Genomic DNA, 19,701 nt, shown 5'->3' on the forward strand with positions numbered 1-19,701 from the left:
GCGGCACCTGTGATGTTGCAGTGGTAACCGGGAGGGCAGGGAACGCAGTCGCCCTTACTGCCTGCTCCGGGAGAGGCTCGATAGGTGTACACAGGACACGGCTTGGGCCCGCTCCATCCATTACTGTCACCTCCTGGCAAACCGTTACAATAATGACCAGCGGGGCACAGACGAGGACTTGGCTCTCCTGTAAGCAAGCACAAGGCTGTAATTTTAGGAAAGAGGGGGGTAAATGGTTTTCGATGGATGGATTCATGATGGATGAAGACTATTTCATTGCACATTTGTTACATTCCTTGCACCTGGGGTGAAGAATTGATTTCATTATGTCATTGATCACTTGCAAGTACTGCCTTGAAGAGCCAAGGCTTGGTCATAATTCCCAAATAGCGCTCTGGTGGCTTTCAGTTATTTTTTTTGCCACTATTTCCAGCCGCATATCCTGCTGCAGACTGACTTTAATTAACAGCATGGCACAGCAAGCAAAAGGCTATGTTGGTTTCCAGGCAAAGGGATTAAAAAGTTTTCATGGCGGAAGTTTAGTTAACAACTACATGCATTCCCTGTCAATTCATTATTAGCAATTTTATCCTATAAAGCCTGAACCATGAAATATATGAGAGGAAATTCTGATTCATTGTAAATAGAGTATTTGTTGGTCCTTTTGAATGAACAAAAACTTTTTTTTTCTCCCCACTTATGACTTAATTTGTGTCATATTTGATACATCCGGTCACAATACTTTAAATTTGTACATTGATAACTGTCAAAAATATAATAATAATAATAATAATAATAATAATAATAATAATAATAATAATAATAATAATAATAATAATAATAAACAGACATATCAAATATACTGTATTAGTATTTCCAAAAATCTGAAAGAATATTTCCCACTATTAATTAGTATAGCTGTCTCTCCTTTCTCAATTGGGGCGATCTTGCAAGGTCGCTGGAAAAGCCATCAGCTGAGTGATACTGCCCTCTAATGGATTATCTGTGCAATGCATGTATCAAATCATATACGTCAGGGTTTTAATTAATGGGGAAAGAATATTACTCATGAAATAGAGGGCTCAAAATGTCTTGTATCGTTTGGCTTAATAGGGTTAAAGAGCATACTGTACATGCTTTGCGGTTGATATTGAGCATAAATACCAGGTGGGCACCAGTGTCGAGGTGGACATGTTAAACAGTCCTGTGCGCTGGCTCCGCCTGAGTAACTTCTGATGGTGTTTTCAGGACACGCCACAGCCTTTTCAGTGCCCTCAGGACAGTAGAATCCTAAAAAAAAGGGGTGGAGGTAAACAAATAATTCAAATTTACTCTTAATAGCAAATATTAGTACTAGTAATACATTTTAAAACCGTGTCACAAAGGCGCTCAAAATGCTATATATGGTAGGGAAGAGGTGACTCATACCGGACACCCAAATGCATAACTGGACGTTGTTTTAGCCACACCCAAAAATAAGTAAAACTGAGATGGTGAAAAACAGTGTAAGGTTATATTTCTGTAATCTGCACGTATTCAGCAATTATTTTCCAACATGTATAATGGACAAATCTTTGAATTCATATTACGGGATCTATAATCTGTGTCAAAATCATTTTAATCAATGGGCCATGTTTACCCAAATTTATTATAAAGTGGGCTGGACCAGTATGTCCATGGCCTAATAACCTATAAACAATGACAAGTCACAATATTTCCTGTTTTTTGTGCAAATAATTACAAGTACATTTTGACAATAATCATTTTTATTATCATCTTACTGCAGAGTCAAATTTATTGACAAAAAGGGTGCTAAAGTTTAGCAGCAAATCCTGAGTAACAGCCAAATTTCAGAATGTCATTTAAGTGGTAGTCAGTGCACCCTCCAGTGGATTAAATTAGCAACAACAGTTCATTTTAGTGAAATACTAGAGTTTTTATTCTGTCCTCACGGGCCAGATTAGAGTCCCTGATGGGCCGGTTCTGGACGACAGGCCATATGTTTGACACCCCTAATCTAAAATACGCAAAACTGGCGCACATGTGTCAAGTATACATACTCCAAAGCCTGTTATTATGAATTAAAGTTGTACCTGGTGGACATGGTCCAGCACACTGCACGCCCCACTGACACTGGGTCAGGTTAGGTAATAACCCCTGAGGGGTGAAATCTGCACTCCCAGAAACACAAAGAAACCCTGCAGCACACATGCCTTGTATCCTACCAGCTCTGTTGGAAGGAAGAACATGCAGAAATACAAACGGTAAATCAAGAGTCACCAACATGGTGCCCGGGGGCACAACGGGCAGCCTACGGGCCTGTCTTAAAAATAGGTCAGCAGTGATGGGACATTACGATTTCTTACAAAATGTTCAAGAAGTGATCATTTGAAAATGTACACACTTGTAGACATTTATAAAAACGTGTTGCATATTGATATTTATCTCTTTCCTACCTGAAATCATTGTTGATAAGTGTGATAAATTATTAACATGATTAGTGTCTGGTATTTAAACAGATGGATGTAGTTAAATCTGAAAAATAACATAATTAAAAGGACATTTTTATTTATTTATTTATTTATTTATTTATTTATTTATTAGAAGTGCATAACAAACTGATAACCTTTTGCATTAATCAGCACTGATGAAGCTCCCAGATTAAAAAAGGTGAACTCAAGTTGATAAAGATCAATTATGGGAGACAATAATGAATCAGGGGTTGTACCAAGTCCCTTAGGTCAATTTTTAATAGTAATTTCTTATCTTAACAAAGCATTATAGATAAATGGATGATGCCAACTTTGTGTAAAAAGTTTGGTAAAAGTCATTTTCTGTTCCAGCATGACAAGAAAACTAATTCCATAAATTTGTTTGGATGAGATCCCAATCACACACTCACATACGTATCCCTCTACCAATGCGATTTTTTTATTCACCATTTTCAACTCGTGCTCAACCTATTACAGGCGTGCATACTAAGACTGTGGGGCTGTGGGGGGGAGGCAGCATGCCCGCATTGTGCTGGCAATGAGTGTAAGCAAAGCAGAAACATGATGATTTCCCTCTGAGCAGGTATGTCCTTGCATGCGTGCTAACAGTGCATCTGTGCTCATATCTTGCCAACGAGCACGGGCCACCTGACAGGAAGTCGTATTACGTGAGTGTGACAGTTGCACGCACACACAGCTGACTGCCTGGGCATGCATAATGCTGTCATGCATGAGCTGTCCTAGTATTTATTTTTGTTATTTACCTGCAGAACCTCCCTGGGGGACAGGGTAAACACTCTTGGGCCTCTTGTAGTCCTCCCTTGTTTGGATCACTGTATGACCCATTAGGGCATGACTGAGGCACCATGGTACCTGAAAAGAAATGACTCACTATGAACGATAATGTGGTAATTAGCATCTTGACCCAGAATTAGGTTCTACCTTTGTGCACATTCACAATTTAATTTAATTTACCTGCTGGGCAGAATGAATGTGGTGGGCAGATTTGAGGCTCTCCGACAATGGCCTCCTCACAAAAGAAGCCAGGTCGACAGGGGATGCAGTTGTCCGAGCCTGGATTTGGTTGGTACGCTCCTCTGGGACACGGCAGGGCTTGGGCAGAACCTTGTGGGCAGTAGTGGCCCTTGGGGGAGAACCATACATGGCATTCAAAACAGTGCGTAAACAGTGCGAATAACAATATTGCACTTTTGACACAAATTGCTTATCAGATGATTAACAGATACTGTTTCAGAGCCAAGATGGCAATGGAATACAAAGCATATGCTAAACTTCCCTATCATCAACAGTAAACCTGGATAAGTTAAAGCTACAACCACCTCTCAACATCAGCATGTTTTTTTTGTGTTTTTTTGACCAAAATATGCAGACATGGGAAAAAATTATCAAGGCTATGCTAGCTTTCTATAGTCAAACTATGGAAAGATGAATATGTCTTACATTTATTAATGTAAATGTTTTGGTATAATAGATTAGGTTTACACTAAAATAAATGAGCAATGAATTAATATGACAGTTTATCTGCTTAACTTAGGGTTGTTAAAGCTTCCAACAGGCACAGATTTGACACTCAATAAGAACATTTGTGTGTAAATTTGAGACTGAAAAATATATATATTTTAGGATTTTTGTTTGGTGGTGTGCCATTGGACTTTTTCTAATATAAAATGAAATAAAATGAAACAATGTACTATTGCACAGCAAAACATCAATTAAGGTTAGAGTAGGACTGTGCAATTAATCAAAATGAAATTATAATTTCAATTATTACACTCCACAATTACAAAATCAGCATAATCATGAAAAAAAAGATTATTAATACTAATTTTTGAATTTATACATTTGCAATTTTTTTAAATTTAACTAATTTCCTAAATTGTGTTTCATCCAAAATAAACTTGCATAATTATAGTGTTTCAAAGAACTGATTTTATCTTAATATTTTTTGTTTTTTACGTTTAAACATTTTCTTGTTTATATAATAAAATTAAAATAAAATAATCCTACCTGACAGTGCACATACTGCAACTTCAAATTTTTCCCAACATTAATAAATAAATAAATAAATAAATAAATAAATAAATAATATTATTATAAATATACAGTACGTTATTACAAATTTTGTTAGGTCCAAAAGAAACGTTGTGTTTCTATTTGTTTGAATTGGTCTTAACATTTTTAAATGCTGAAACATTTTCTTGTACCAAAAAATAAAAAAATTGTTTGAATAATTGTGATTTCAATTATTGCGAATATAATTGTGATTACTATTTTTGCCATAATCGAGCAGCCCTAGTTAGACATTTATTTATTTATTTATTCACTCGCTTACTTCTTATTAATTTACTGATGTAAAATGTATTGTTCTTGTTTTGTTACCTTATTCTTTACTGCACAACCGATATTTATGTTTATAAACAGCACTTTGTATACCGCAATGCATGTTCTTAAAGTGTTTTATATATAAAGTTGAGGTGAGTTGAGTTGAGTTGAGTTGAGTAGGTACTACATAGTGCTATGAATTGACAACTGGCATACCTTTGGGCAAAGGAGGGCATACGGAGTGGTTGAAGAGAAGTCAAAAGGGCAGTAGAACCCGGCTGCACAGGGCCCACTTGGGCTTGCCTGACCCTCGGTGGAGCAGTAGTGACCTGCAGGACAAGTAAAGCAGCTCTCCAGTGACACGCCTCCTATGAGAGAACAATAAAAGTGGAAAAATTGCTTCAATCCAATCAGAACAGTCAATTTATTTTACAGCAATATAACGGTCAGGCTATAAGGACAAATATGTTGCTTAAAATTCCTGATTACCGGTAGTGTTGCGGATGCTGCCAAGAGGGCAAGGAATTGGAGTTAGGCACCCCGCCGGGCAGTAGTGACCTGCAGGGCAAGGCCCATTCTTTGGAAAGTTATCAGAGTTTTGAGGAGTTGGTCCCGTGGCTCCACTTTGGCAGAAATAGCCTTGCAAACAAGAACCTTGACACAGTCCAAAAGGCATTCTATAAACCACACTATCCATCCAATTACATCGGCTATTTCTTTTTTAGACTGTGCGAATAGTACAAAGATAGGATGTGTTTTTGCTAAATTAAGCACCTTGTGGTGATGAAGCTCCATATGTGCTGCAGTACAATCCGGGAGGACAGCTTGTGCAGAGTGAGTGGGAGTGTGCGCCTGTCTGATTGTTGAAAGTCCCTAAAGGGCAAGGTTGAGGCAGGGCTGTTCCAACAGGACAATAGTGACCTACAGAGTTGATATGGAGTTGATTTGCCTGCCAAGAGACAATATTTAATGATCTGACTCATACTCGACTCCTGCTCACCGAGTGGGCAGATGGCAGGCTCCGAGGTGGCTGAGGAGGAACACGTCATCCCTCCGGGGCATACGACGCACTCGGCGGCTCCCGAAGACGGGCTGTAAGTGCCGGGCTCACATGGCAGCGCTCTGGATGAGCCAACAGGACAGCCGTGGCCAGCAGGGCAACGGTAGCCATGGGAACCGTCAGACGGGGCGGGACCAGGACTGCCGCCAAGGCAAACATACCTGCTTGCAGAAGCAGAGACGACATAGGTCATGTTAAAACAAAAAAAAAAAAAAAAAGGGTTGAAGCAATATTTTGTAATAATATAGTGTAGTACAGTTAAACCCTTAATTTACACAGACGCATACACAGTAAATTCTGTAGAGAACATTTGACTCTATTTAGAGTGGAACCAAATAGGCTGAGTTTTAGAGTAATATTTACACTTGAAAGAGAGTAAAATAAAGAATTGGAAACAATAAAAAATAAAAGTGACTCAAGGGTGGAGAAAACGTGTCATGGTTTGGGTTGAGTTTGGGTTGATTTTGTTACTTTTGTCATGACAGGTTTAATTTTGGTTTGGTTTGATTTTGTCCTCATGTTTCTTTAAGTTCAGTCATGATGTGTGTTTTGCGTTGCTGTCCTTGTATGCCCCCCCTAGTCTTGTCAAGCATTGTCATGTCCACCTGTGTTTCTCTGCCCTTCCTCATGTGTCAATCAATCAGCATCCTCTGCCATTTGTGTCTTGCCCAGCTGTGTCTAATTGTCAATTAGTGTGCATGTGTATTTAGTATCTTGTCTCCCCTCTCTCTGTGTCGATTCACTGTTGTTTTCCACCCTGTCATGCTGCCGGTTTTCTGCCTTGTTGTTCCCCCGTCTTGCTGTGCTTACCTTTTGGAGTAAACTTTTTGTTTGGTTTGATTCAATTCCTTTTTTTTTTTTTTTTAACTTCACCTCTGCCTCCTCACCTTGCTTCTCTGCATTTGGGTCCACAACCACACCAAAAAACCTGACAAAACGAACTCATGACCTTCAACTTGAGAGACAGACAATCTACTCATTGAGCCATACCGCTCCTGTTTTCTGTTAGTATATTGCTCGTGTCAAATGCAGCTGATTCCATGGAATCTTCCAAATCCAAGAGACCAAAAATGATGGCTTTGTTCTCTTGGAGATAAGGGCATAGCTCAGGTAGTAGTGTAAAGGTTGTGAGTTCGTTCCTCCACCATTGAGTGTTTTTTAATTTTTTTTTATTTTTATTTTATTTTACATAGAGTAAATCTTAGCCTACTCTAAAACTGACTATTTGGTCCCTCTCTAAATAGTCAATTTTATTCAACAGTATTTACTGTGTACATATTTCATAATATGGCCATTCGACCCTACAATAAATTTGTTACAATCCTGTTCAGACATTAGACCATCCATTTATTGTTTCTTAGCTTTTGGTTTGAATGGTGTTTTCTTCATGCATACACTTGAATACTCAACATGGAACATAAATTATTTGTTTTCGCTACAAATTACTTTCCACTTCGGCACAGGTCTTTGTTCTATTGAGTGCCTTTCCAGAGTGGTGCAGAAATTGCTTTGGTTAGCTTATTTGGTTGTCATTCTACTTTCATGCAACTATAAGTAGGCTTAGTCACATTTGTTTACGTTAGAGGGCCAACTGAGAGCACTTTGCATGACATACGCATTTGACAGAAAATAATTTGCAATCCTCAAGAGAATAGAACGGAGAAAAACAATTGCCTTACCTTTTGGAGGTTAGACAGAGGTGAGAAAAACATTTTGAAAAATCTCTCTAAATTATATATTAAGGCCAAACAATATGTCAACATTCATCCGCAAGTGACAAAGTGGGCAGAAAACAGAACATTTCAGCGATGTTTACCCGACATGACACGGGAGAGCGTCGGAGAGTTGTGTACTTGCAGGTCTATCACAAAACCGTCCAGGGGGGCAAGGGGGACAGTCCTCAACCCGCTTTAGACCTCGGGAGATGGATAGAGAGCCTGCAGGGCACGGAATTGGATTTTTCGTTCCAGCGGGGCAATAGTAGCCAGAAGGACAAAGATGGCTTCTGGTAGAATTACTCTGAGAAGAGCAAAAGCAATTTAGAATGTATTGATGTACTGTAGCACACAGAATGGCTGTGCTTATTCAGAATAATATGCACTGCCAGCATCACTTCCTGAAAATGCCTGATGATAGATGTATTAGAAAGGTAATGTAGTGAACTATGACATTTCTTGTCAGACTAAAGTCATAATTAGATTTGAATACGAGGTTGTGCAAATAGAAAAAAAAAAACAATCCAATTTTCTAAACATACTGTCATTTGTTCATGCGCTGTAAACAAATCTGACATTTCATTTAATATTGTGAATGGAAGTAATGATATGAAAAGGGAAGGGGGTCATCCCTGGGGAAAGTGGAAATAATATCTGGAGATTAGATGTTTTTTTGTTTGTTTGTTTTTCCCCCTGAGAACACAGATTTTCATATTAAATGAAATCGAACGCAAATATCAAAAATGATATTGGAAGTGAGGGACAGGACATCTGACTTATTCGATCACCATGTTACATTTTATAGAGAAAAACACCACCTGATATTCGGAAGAGTTTTTGGTGGTGGATCCAGTGGGGCAATAATATCCAGCTTCACACAATCCTGTGGGATGCGAAAGGCCAGGCTGAGAACAAAACATTCCTCGGAAAAAAAAAAAAAAAAAAAAAAAAACCAGCAAAATATTAGTAAGTAACATTGATATTATATACCAATCGTCCCCAAAAATAGACCAGCATAATCCAATAAGACAAAAAAAAAAAAAAAAAAAAAAAAAGAATCGTGTAGTAAAGTAAGCAATATACTGACAGTCGTGCCTTGACTTGCCTTGGTTTGCCGTTAGCACAACTAACTTGTATGACGCTAGCTAGCAGCCCATTAGCACCAGGTGACATCTGGAACACTTACTATAAAATTCACAACACACTGATTGCCGAGTAATATTAAATGTATAAGATATTGTAATGACTGAGTTGTGTGTATGTTTTAATGTTGTGTGTTGCTGTTGAAGGGTTTTGACAAAAACGTCATGTTCTGTTAAGGTCAACAAAATCATTTGGTCATTGTCATCATTGACAAAAACTACACTGCTTTCAAACATGTGCATAGCTTTGTAGATTTTTTAAATACAGCTTTTCTATGGAATGTCACTAGATCGCTCAGATGCTGTAAATGTTTAATGAAACAATTACCAGCAGGGCAGGGAAGGCAAGCGTCAAGGCTTGAGGCACCAAGCTGGTTCTGAACAGTCCCAGTTGGACAGGAAAAGCTTTTTCCTTGTGCCATTCCTGGCGGACAGTAATAGCCAGCGAGACACAGTGTGGGCTGCACAGTACCTTCGGCTGAAGTCACACAAAGCACAGCAAATCATATCTAAAACAGATTGTGACGTGATGACACTCGAACAGCTCACATTTCTGTATTTGAATAGATAAGGCTCTTTATACTGTGTCACAAGCAAATGTGTCGTCAGATAAAAGGAAGAGAGGTTTCATTTAAATCTTTACTTTATTTTAGTTGTCAATATTACTGCTTCTTTGGATGTCCTGTTGATGTCAGAGGTGTGTCTTATGACTTCTACCTACAAAGTGTGCATTTCATATCTTTCCAAATCGAAAAAAAACGTGCATATTCTACCATGTTTCCTACCTTGACAGTAGTATCCAGCAGCACACTCGGTACAGTTTCTCAGGTGTGAGTTGCCTGTAATGGAGCTAAATGTTCCAGCAGGACATGGAATGGGGGCTAGTGTTCCATGAGGACAGAAGAAACCAGCCGGACATGGAGTCTGATCTGCCTTGCTGGAGCCCCAGTCACAATAAAACCCAGACCAACAGTCGCCTACAGCACAATGTGAGGGATTATAAGACACAATGCATTAGAAGAACCTGAAAGTTTTCCAGTGCACTTTACCTGCTTTAAGCCCCTGTTGGCAAAACCCGCCAGGAGGACAAAGAGACCCAGTAGTGTTGTCAGTAGGGTTTGGAAGTGAGGCTCCCATTAGGCAAAGAAAGCCATTGAGGCACCATCCAGAGGGTTCCAATAAACCTTCAGACCCACAGAACAGACCTGCGGCACAGGCGACGCACTGACCTGTAAACACAAGCAATCGACAACGTTATCTAGCATTCTAATGGTACATTCACACCAAAAGAGGGGGAGTCTTTGCGGCGGCGAAATTGCATTTTAGTCAATGGACTTAAATGCGATTGTGCAGATTGCGCGTTTGGGACGTTTCAGGTGAGCATTTCACTACTTCGCCCATTTTGTCGGCGTTGGCTGAATTGAACTTTTGGCACCATTGCGTGAGCAAATCGGTGTCAATATAGTATATGTCACCAAATACTTCACACAGAAGTTAAAATCATTCTATTGCTGATCGAGGTTAGTCCTTGACAGTTTATCGCAGAATATCAACCACTGCCACTGTTTATACAAGATGTATTTAGGGCGTGGTAAGCTGTTTCTGCAATTCTGCTTGGCAGGTGCGGAAAACAGGCTAGGAGTATTCAACCAATCAGTGGACTCGATGGCAAACATCGCGGCATTACTGGACCTTATGATCGGTTAGCTTGACCTTGTCATCACGATCAGATGGACGGGCTCTCACAAGCAGATTGCATAAAAAGACATCGAGAACTGAAGGAAGATGCCTGGACTCTCTACTGAGAGGGGACACGCCCAGAACCATCAATTGGATCGTCCTGAATTGTATTCTTGCTGAACTTTGGAGAAACAATACGAAATGTTAAAAGCTATTTTGAGTCTTTATTCCATCTCTTTTTTTGAAGAAAATAAAGATGCAGTAAATGATTTTTAGGAAGATATGAATAATGTGATGTAGATCCTGACAATGAAATAGGAACACAATAGCTACTGGGACCGGGTCAAAGAGGAGATTGCGTGGAGGTTAGCTTATCTGGTGAGTTTGTTTGTTTAATTGTCAAGTGTGAGGCAAGCTAGCAATGCTACAATAAAGTTAGCACCACCAAACAAAGCGGAAATTCCTCCTCTTCCCCCGTTGTGGCGTGAAATAAAATCCCATTGGAGAACCCCGTGAACAAACGTGCGTCGCAATATTTTCGGTTTGGTCTGCACATAGGATCAAGCTAACCATCAGCTTCCAGTTCTTTTGCTTTTCTTACATTCAAAAGGAAGCTTACCTTTCGAGGTGAGACCCTGACTGGGCCCATATGTGCCTTTGGGGCACGGAACGGGCCGGCCATCTGGACTCTCCCTGGGACAGAAGAAACCAGCAGGACAGGGCAAAGGACTGGATAGGCCAGAAGAACTCCCCCTGGTTGAGCTTAGCCTGAGGGTCTCACAGTGGAAGCCGGAAGGGCAGCGCCTACACTCATTCTGACCTGAGAAATCCTGGTAGAAGCCTGGCGAGAGACGTGCGATACGGTTGAAAATGAATGCTGAGGAAAGTGACATTACAAGTTATGATTACCAGGAAGGCAAGGCTTGCAGTCGTCTTTGCCTTTTCCTCCAGTCTCATTTCGGAATGAGCCAGTCGGGCAGGGTGAAGGGACATTGCTGCCTTCTGCACAGTAGTGGCCTGCTGGACAAACACCTCCAGAAACACTTGATATTGGCGCAGCGGTCTGTGATCCCTCGAGACAGTAGAACCCTGGGGCAAAAAATTGTTTATCAAACACTTTCTTAAGCACTGCCTTCAATGACCTAATTAAGGAATTTCTATGTTGGTACCAGCTAGGCAAGGCCCAGACACGGCTGACAGGCCTGTCTCTGAGCAATAGAAGCCTGGGTTGCAACTGCGACACTGAGATTCATCCATCAGCCCACTCTGTTCACTGTTACGTTAAATGACACAACGGAAAGAAGAAAACACAAAACGAGGCTTAATACAAAGCTTTAACATATTTTAGATGCTACCCAATGAAATGAGATACAAAAAAAAAAAAGTTAGATCAACAATTCTGCCTTGACAAAGATAACATTCACAGTGATTAATTTTGAGGAACAACGAAAAATTATTTTTAATATAGAAGTAATGAACTCTTGCATGATATTATAATTTATTGAGATGATTCATTAAAATTATGAGGCAGATGTTCTTCATGAGACTGAAAACCTTGAAAATATTGAATGCTATTTAACAAAAAAAAGTGTGTAAATTTTAGTTAATTTAAAGTTCCTTAATGCCACTAAATTCTTTTAAGGTGCGATTAATGACCACCCTTTACTTGGAAAGCCTGTACTGGGGGAATTCCAGTCACAATGCAGCAAACACGTCCACGTCAAAATTTTTGCAGTAATAAATTTAAAATAATGCATATATTTGTGGAGACTGGGGTTAAGTTGTTTTTTTACAATTTTAAAAATGTGCACAATTTCACAAGTTCATGTTAAAGACTAGATAGCTCTTAATAGGAAAAATACATGCAGAGCTGTCGCCAATGTCTTACAAATGCAATTATGCCACCTAGTGGCAGAAAAATTACCTCAATAAAAATCAATATCACACTTTTTTTTTTACAGTACAGTACATCTTTTTATTAATTTTAACTCAATTTTATAAATTATTATGAAATTACTGTATGAATGAATAAAGGATGCAGCTATATTTCTTAGTTTAACATTTTTCCCACTTTTATGTTAAAAAGAGCATGAAAACGTAGAAAAAAATATCTTATTGTACATTTTATTGTACATTTAGAACAGATATAAAATGTGTGATTAATCATGAGTTAAATATTGAAGACATGCGATTAAATTACGATTACAAAATTTAATTGCCTGACACCCTTAATTCTAATACAGTACATGAAATTATGAACCTGAATGTTCCTTTGGGGCATGGGCGTGGCACCAAAGTTCCAGCAGAGCAGAAGAAGCCAGGGGGGCACGAATAGCCAGTCACGTTGTCCATTGGGGACGGTTCAGAGGCTCCCCCAACACAAACAAACCCTGCAGCACACGGGCCACTGGGAAAAGTCCTCCCTGAAGAAAAGAAAATGTAAATATATTATTGATACATTGCTTTTATGACTCATATACCAAGAAAGTTCCAGCAGAAATGTCAGTCTGTGGACGAATTGCACCTGATCCTCGGCAGTACATTCCAGGGTCACACAAGGAGCACTGCCATGCTTCAATCAAGCCTGTCAGATTTCCATAGGAGCCCGCTGGGCAGGGGCGGGGAGTTGCTGATTCACTTGCACAGTAAAAGCCTCTCTCGCAGAGAAGTGCAAAGGAAGTTCCTGATTTACACGTAAATGAAACATAACCCCCTTTTTGCATTTAGACGACTGGGAAAACTTCCTGCTCGGTTGCCTTTGGACTAACCTTGACCTTGGCAGTAGAAACCAGGAGGGCAAGTCTCACAATTGCCTTGACCCTGTCTGCGCTGGTAGCCGCCTGGTTGGCAAGGTGTTGGTTCCACACTGCCCTGAAATGACCATTATATTGATTTGATTATGTTTTATAGTGCTATTCGGGATCACGGTGCAATGATACTGACATAAACGGATTAAAAATTAAACATGAAGGTCTCCTGAAATACATGACGGTTTTTGTACAAAAATGTGATGAGTAGAAAACGTGCCTTCGAGAAGCACATTTCAATCAATATTCAATCAATATCTGAGGTAGGGTTTGATTCCTTAATTCTGCTAATTTAATTATATCTCTGAAATTTTTATATGTTGAGAACGTGAAAATTTCACATGAACATTTTTGGTGAGGTCACCTGAGCCACAAGGTCAATTTCATGGATCAAAATTTTATTTAACAATGCACCAATCGTCTAAATGATTGCAGATTTGGAATCGTTGTTGATTTGCCTTTCCACCAGTAGCTATTTTGTGAAAATTGAACAAGTAGTTTCTGAGATACAAGGGTTCAAAGCCACGCCCCTTTTATGCAAAAATTTGAAATTTAGTGTTGTGCCATCACTATCAACAGGTATACCAAGTTTCATTATAATCAAAATCTGGTTACAAATGTACATATTTTTTGGGGGGGGGTATTCTAATAAAAATCTGGTTACAAATTTACATGTTTTTTTTTTTTGGGGGGGGGGGGGGGGTTGGCATGGAACGATATGGATAATGTCATCAACCACACAATGATGATGATAAGTATTTATTTACTTATTTGTTAAAAAAGTGCGTGGTGTAAAACCTTAAACCACACAGACTGGAGTAGCTAGCGACCTAGCTAGCGCAGCAACATAGGCTCAATTTGTGTAGGCACTTGTTGCTAGGTAGAGTTTGTAGAACACCCTCATTTACATCTATGCCCAGAAGATTGAAAGTACAGGGAGACTCGGCAGGGGCACAACCAGGCAGAACCCCCCCCTCAAAATAAAAAAAACAGCACTGACACCAGCTTACTTCATTCCACAAATGAATCACTACTCTGTATTAAATATCAAATCTATGTTTGTTTGTTTTTTTTTTTTTTTTTTTTTTTTTTTTTTTTTTTTTTTTTGAAGAGCTCAGAATTGTTCATTCGGTAGTCTTACCGATTCAACGTCTTGTCATCATTGCTCTTTTCTTTTTTTTTTTTTTTTTTTTTTTTTTTTTTTTTTTTTTTGTGTGTGTGTATGTGTGCGTGCGTTTGCGTGCGTGCGTGCGTGCGTTTGCGTGTGTGCGTTTGCGTGCGTTTGCGTGCGTGCGTGTGCGTGCGTGCAAATACTTATAAATTTATACTCATTCATTCACCTAAAACCTTATAAATATCCCATTACCCTTCGCCTTAACCAGGTACTTCAGAATCTTGCCAGAGTCGTGAGATTTAAATGGTCAGGAGACCAGAGAAAAGGTCAGAAAAAAAAAAGAAATAAAGAGAAAAGAAAGGTAAATCAAAGTGACATCCAGCACCGACCAAACACTTCCTGCCTTCCCCATGATTACAAAATCAAAGTCTTACGCCAACCCCGGAAGCCTCTAAATTCCAGCAAATTTAGCGAGATCTCAAGAGCCCAGAGGAAAAACTAAAGAGAGGAAGGAGGGAAGGATCGATAAGGCAGAGTGAGATCAATAGAAGCCAGTACATCCAATCCATCAAAGTGAAGTCCAGCACCAACAAGACCCCTCCTGCGTGGTTACAAAACCGGAGTCTTATGCCAACCCCAGAAACCTCATACTTCTAATAAATTAAGATCTCAAGTGACCAGAGGAAAAACTAAAGAGAGGAAGGAGGGAAGGATAGATAAAGCAAAGTGAGAACCACAGACACCAGCACCAACTGATTCAAGGGGCTGTGGGAGGGAGAGGGTACTTCTGTTGAGTTTCAGTAGATGCTGGTGCGACGGATCTGGCATGCATAAGGACCACCACCAAAGAAAGAAGCCGTCAACCGCGGTCCAGCAAAGCGAGCACCCCCCCAAATCTATGTTTGAACGACAAGGGACCAAGGTTGCCGCAACACCGCACCATATACGCTCTGACCGAGTCGCCACCAAAATTATTAAACCACGCACGCAAACCTTTCAACACTCACTCAAAATCGCGCTGAAACTTCTCTGCACAGTTTTTTTTTCCTTTTGATGGATGGGTAATCACACTGGGGGAAAATGTTAGTGTGTAATTATTATACCAGACTGCAATTATTTTTTTCAATCTTGTTCTCACGCATTACTGCTCACCTCAGTTTGAGAATCTTTTTCTGTCCCTAACATTACAGCTGTTAAATGACAGAAAACGACATGTATAATTCATCATTATATTATTATATAGCGATCCATTTTCATAGCCGCTTGCTCCTCACAAGGGTGGCGGGGGTGCAGGAGCCTATCCCAGCTGGCTTTGGGCGGTACTGGTTGCCAGCCAGGTTATTTATGATATACATCCAACTTTGTACTCATTGTAGAAATATCACTGGAGCACAATTAGACTTACTAACATGCAACATCTTAACATTCTTCAATACTGTGCAATTACCCTTTAAATTCTCATTAGAACACGCCACATGAGAACAGCCTCCAGCGAGTCAATGGTTATGTGGTATGCAGCGATGTACTAACTTGACATGACAGAACACATGATTCCTCACACGCTATTTAGCTGTTATGAGTGACAATGGCTGCAAGACTCTGGACACTGCTTGTCTGACCTTCTCACAGTAGTGTCCCACTGGGCAGACGTGCTGTTGTGGCCTCTCCGAGCTCTGTCCCGGAGGACAGTAGTAGCCGTCTGCACACTGGCCACTTGGCTCACTCGAGCCTCTCTGATGACAGTAATGACCCGCAGGACACAGCCAACACGACTCCGCTGACAACCCGCCACCGGAGTCTGGAAGGAATTGTATTACACAGAAAAGAATTGTGCATGTTTAAACAAGTGTAATTGTCGAGTAGAACATATTTTTGGATTATTAAACAATGTCATGATTGAATTATCATATATAGTAGCAATTTTTTCAGCTGAGTTCAAGTTTCTAATACATAACCATATGAAGGCAAAATTTTATACATTTCCAGCAATTTGCCGCAAGACAAGATTACAATTACTGTACATGATTAAACCACTTTGTGACTGAAATGATTCATAAGTGCCCGCAGGAGAGAAAGTTTTCATTTTCTTCTGTATTACTGAGCTGTAAAAGGCACACAGCAGTTCCCATAAGGACATCGCAGTGCAGCAAAGAGGATTAGGTGTTGCATTTCATCTTAGCATTGTGTCCTGTTGCTCATTCATCAATAATTAACGAATAGGCGGTGCATTATGGGATTGCTTTCTTTGAAAGGAATCAGAAAGAGATTTTATTCTATAATCAGACGTGCACAATGAGCATAAGCATTTTCCAAGTACAAAGTAGAACACTATAGTTTCTGTGATTTTTTTTTTTTTACTTCCGAATTGTTAGATCTTTAAAGAACAAACGTTTGCCAGTATAAAATATTTGTTAATTGATTAAGTAACTTTTTTAACATTACTAAACAGTGCTCACAAAGCACAGATGAAGCCATCAACCCACGCCACCTCAGCAGCACCTATAAATTTTGTCCATAAAGGTTATGAACAAAATCCATGACAAAAGGCAGTCTTGGAAAAGCCCAACCCTCATTCTAAAAAAATCTGATTTAACGTGACACAAATCCTAACATTGGTTTGGGATCCTTTGCTCCAAGAGCACCTCTCACAGGACTCTCCAAGGGACATGGTCGAATGCCTTCTCCAAGTCCACAAAGACTGGTTGGGCGGACTCCCGCGTTATAGCTGGTCCACTGTTCAACAGCCAGGACGGAAACGACATTGCTCTTCCTGAAACTGAGATCTGACTTCCCAAGGGGTCTGAGGAGTGTGGTATCTGTTTTGGGAACCACAACTCCAGTATGTCGGTCTATTTAAAGGCACTTTCCCTGAAGTCCACAAAATGTTGCAGAGCCATTCAACCAGGACAACCCCACAAGATCCAGAGCCTTTTAGGAACTCTGGACAGATCTCATCCAACCATGGGCGGCGGGCATAAATATGTTCTATTTTAAATGTTTGTTTAAATGTTAAGTGTGCCAAAGACGTATTTATGTGTTTGTTTTTTTGTTTTGTTTTTGTTTTGTTTGTTTTTTTAAATGCTAGAGCATACAAAAGGCTTTGATGCAGCCTCTCAATGGCAGAGCACGGGTGAAACAATTGTAGTAATTACAAAAACGGCCAGCAGGTGGCAGCAGAGTATAAGAGATCAACCACAGCCATGATGAAAACGAGCTGATTTCCTCACAATTCTAAGAAGATTTGTGAATAATGATTACACTTAGATATATTTTAATGCTAACTAATTACTGCAAAACTGAAACAGATATAAATCTACTTTTTACCTTATAAAAGAAGAGACTCTAATCTTTATTTTGGTAGGTTCCATTTGTTTTCTTTTTATACCAATAGAACACAATATTCTTTCACGTTCTAAGTTTTTGCTTGACATTTTGGTTATCTCTCAATTGTAGCACTTTTGTAGCGTCCACTGTTCACATCTTACTCTGTATTGTTCCAAGAGGGCAGGGCAGAGGAAGTGGTGTTCCAGAAGGGCAGTAGTGACCTGCAGGGCAAAGGGAGGCATGGGAGTCTTCAGAACCTTTCGGGCAGTAGTATCCTGCAGCACAGGGTCCATTTGGGGCTTCGAGACCAATTTGGTTACAGTAAAAGCCCGTCTCGCAAGGCTGGGGGTAGGCAGAACCCACAGGACAATAAAATCCTGAAAAGCAGTAGGAAATGATCATTGAACTTTATCAAGAAGACTATATAGGTCATGTGAGGCGCATGTCTGTACTTTTACTAGACTTATCTTCTCCTAGATTTCTACGACTTTGCTGCAAGACTTTTAAACTGCTCCTCATTTCACTCAATTTTATGAGCACTTCACACCATCAACTCAATTTCTGAGTGGGAATTCAAGGCTTGCTACAAATAGTTTATTTTCTCCAAGTCTGTTGATATTATATCGTGTCCTGTTTTAAACATTGTTCACGGTTTATTTTTGAGAACAAACAAAAACATGAGAAAGTGACTAGACACTCCAGGGGAAATCAGGCATATGTCATAGCAATTACAGTATGTGGGACTACTGTCCTTGCACAGGGAATGAAACATTTGTGTGCGTGCATGCGTGCATGTGTGTGATAAAGCCATGCAGTCCATGGTTGAGATGAACTCACCCTGAGGGCACACATCTCCTCTAAAAGTGGCACATTCCCCATAATGTGGACTTTTGAGGTGTCGTGGTGAGTGAGTCACAATATGGTGGGAATGTGACTGCGAATCCAGTTTGACCCACTTGAAGTCGCCCTCTGTAACAGAACATGTCAACATGAAAAATGTTTGAGGTAGTGTGTTGTCTCACCAGCAAAAAAGCAAAGAGGAACTGTTCTTCTTTATATGCTGAGTTGAACTTTTTTTTTGTTGTCATTTTATAATAAGGTGCAGAGAGACAAGAGGGTAACAATGGAATTATTTGATTGCTGAGTAAGGACATACTGAAATGCCATTTCTTTGTGGCCCAATAGTCTATATATATGTGAATGAAGCAATTGCAGTGGAATTCCAGAAAACAAATTGCCTGAAGACAGTTAAATTCAGCCGCACAAAATTCTATTAAATTTTTAGTTCAAACCACGATCATGTCCACAAGATGCAAGCTTACCTTCTGATGACTAAGTTTTGCTGTTTTTTTGTTTTTTGGGGGGGCTTTTTTTTTTTTTTTACATTGCTTATTCCAAAGTGACATGATCAGATTGAAATTCAAAACTCCGGCATCACCAAACGCATCAGAACTTGTTCTCAAAACTTTTTTTTCAAGCATTTTTATCAGCATTCTGATTAATGTTGTGTTTGTGTAATATTTAATTAGAAAAATCCACCAGTCTCAGGGTGGCAGCCATTCTGCTACCAGGTGTTAAGTGAAAATAGCAGTTCAGGGCTCAGGCAACAACAAATCATGACTCAGCTTCAGAAAACGGGTGAGAGAAAATTTTGGGGTTGACTTCCCTGCATTTTGTTCTAAAGCTCCTTCAAAAAATTATTTCTATTTCCATTGCTTCCGATGGAGACACATTTTTAGAAGTAAAATTCATCACTCTCATCACAGTGGCAGAAACTGCTTGACATATTTTACCAGTATTGCAGGAGTTGTGGATGCATGACATGTTGTGCATCCAGGATACATTGTTCATCTTCATGAGGTGAATTTCCTGAAGTATTGCATGAAGACAGCGTAATTGAAAGGAGCGAGCTCGTGGTGTTGGACTTTCTGCGCCTGTGGTACAAAAGAACCCCGCAGAACACAAACCTACGACAAGAAGAGGTTTTATTAATACCGGTAATAATTTCATTAACACTAGAAGAA

General features: G+C 39.7%; 1 protein-coding gene across 1 annotated transcript in view; it reads right to left on the minus strand.

The window, feature by feature from the left end:
• The window catches only part of LOC144033554 (uncharacterized), a 73,134-nt gene that overhangs the window by 17,281 nt on the left and 36,152 nt on the right, over positions 1–19,701 (minus strand). The window contains exons 53-76 of the mRNA XM_077541739.1: positions 19,471–19,644; positions 18,515–18,646; positions 17,839–18,054; positions 15,973–16,151; positions 13,201–13,303; positions 12,957–13,115; positions 12,693–12,855; positions 11,602–11,705; positions 11,342–11,521; positions 11,052–11,273; positions 9,802–9,981; positions 9,538–9,729; positions 9,081–9,230; positions 8,429–8,532; positions 7,712–7,914; positions 5,836–6,059; positions 5,610–5,756; positions 5,325–5,489; positions 5,052–5,203; positions 3,468–3,636; positions 3,257–3,365; positions 2,094–2,230; positions 1,165–1,290; positions 8–187 (exon numbers count right to left, since the gene is read on the minus strand). Coding sequence (XP_077397865.1) covers positions 8–187; positions 1,165–1,290; positions 2,094–2,230; positions 3,257–3,365; positions 3,468–3,636; positions 5,052–5,203; positions 5,325–5,489; positions 5,610–5,756; positions 5,836–6,059; positions 7,712–7,914; positions 8,429–8,532; positions 9,081–9,230; positions 9,538–9,729; positions 9,802–9,981; positions 11,052–11,273; positions 11,342–11,521; positions 11,602–11,705; positions 12,693–12,855; positions 12,957–13,115; positions 13,201–13,303; positions 15,973–16,151; positions 17,839–18,054; positions 18,515–18,646; positions 19,471–19,644 — 3,870 coding nt within the window. The remainder of the gene's footprint in view (positions 1–7; positions 188–1,164; positions 1,291–2,093; positions 2,231–3,256; positions 3,366–3,467; positions 3,637–5,051; positions 5,204–5,324; positions 5,490–5,609; positions 5,757–5,835; positions 6,060–7,711; positions 7,915–8,428; positions 8,533–9,080; positions 9,231–9,537; positions 9,730–9,801; positions 9,982–11,051; positions 11,274–11,341; positions 11,522–11,601; positions 11,706–12,692; positions 12,856–12,956; positions 13,116–13,200; positions 13,304–15,972; positions 16,152–17,838; positions 18,055–18,514; positions 18,647–19,470; positions 19,645–19,701) is intronic.

This window comes from Festucalex cinctus, chromosome 13 (genome assembly GCF_051991245.1).
Source record: "Festucalex cinctus isolate MCC-2025b chromosome 13, RoL_Fcin_1.0, whole genome shotgun sequence".
In the NCBI taxonomy this organism is placed as follows: domain Eukaryota; kingdom Metazoa; phylum Chordata; class Actinopteri; order Syngnathiformes; family Syngnathidae; genus Festucalex; species Festucalex cinctus.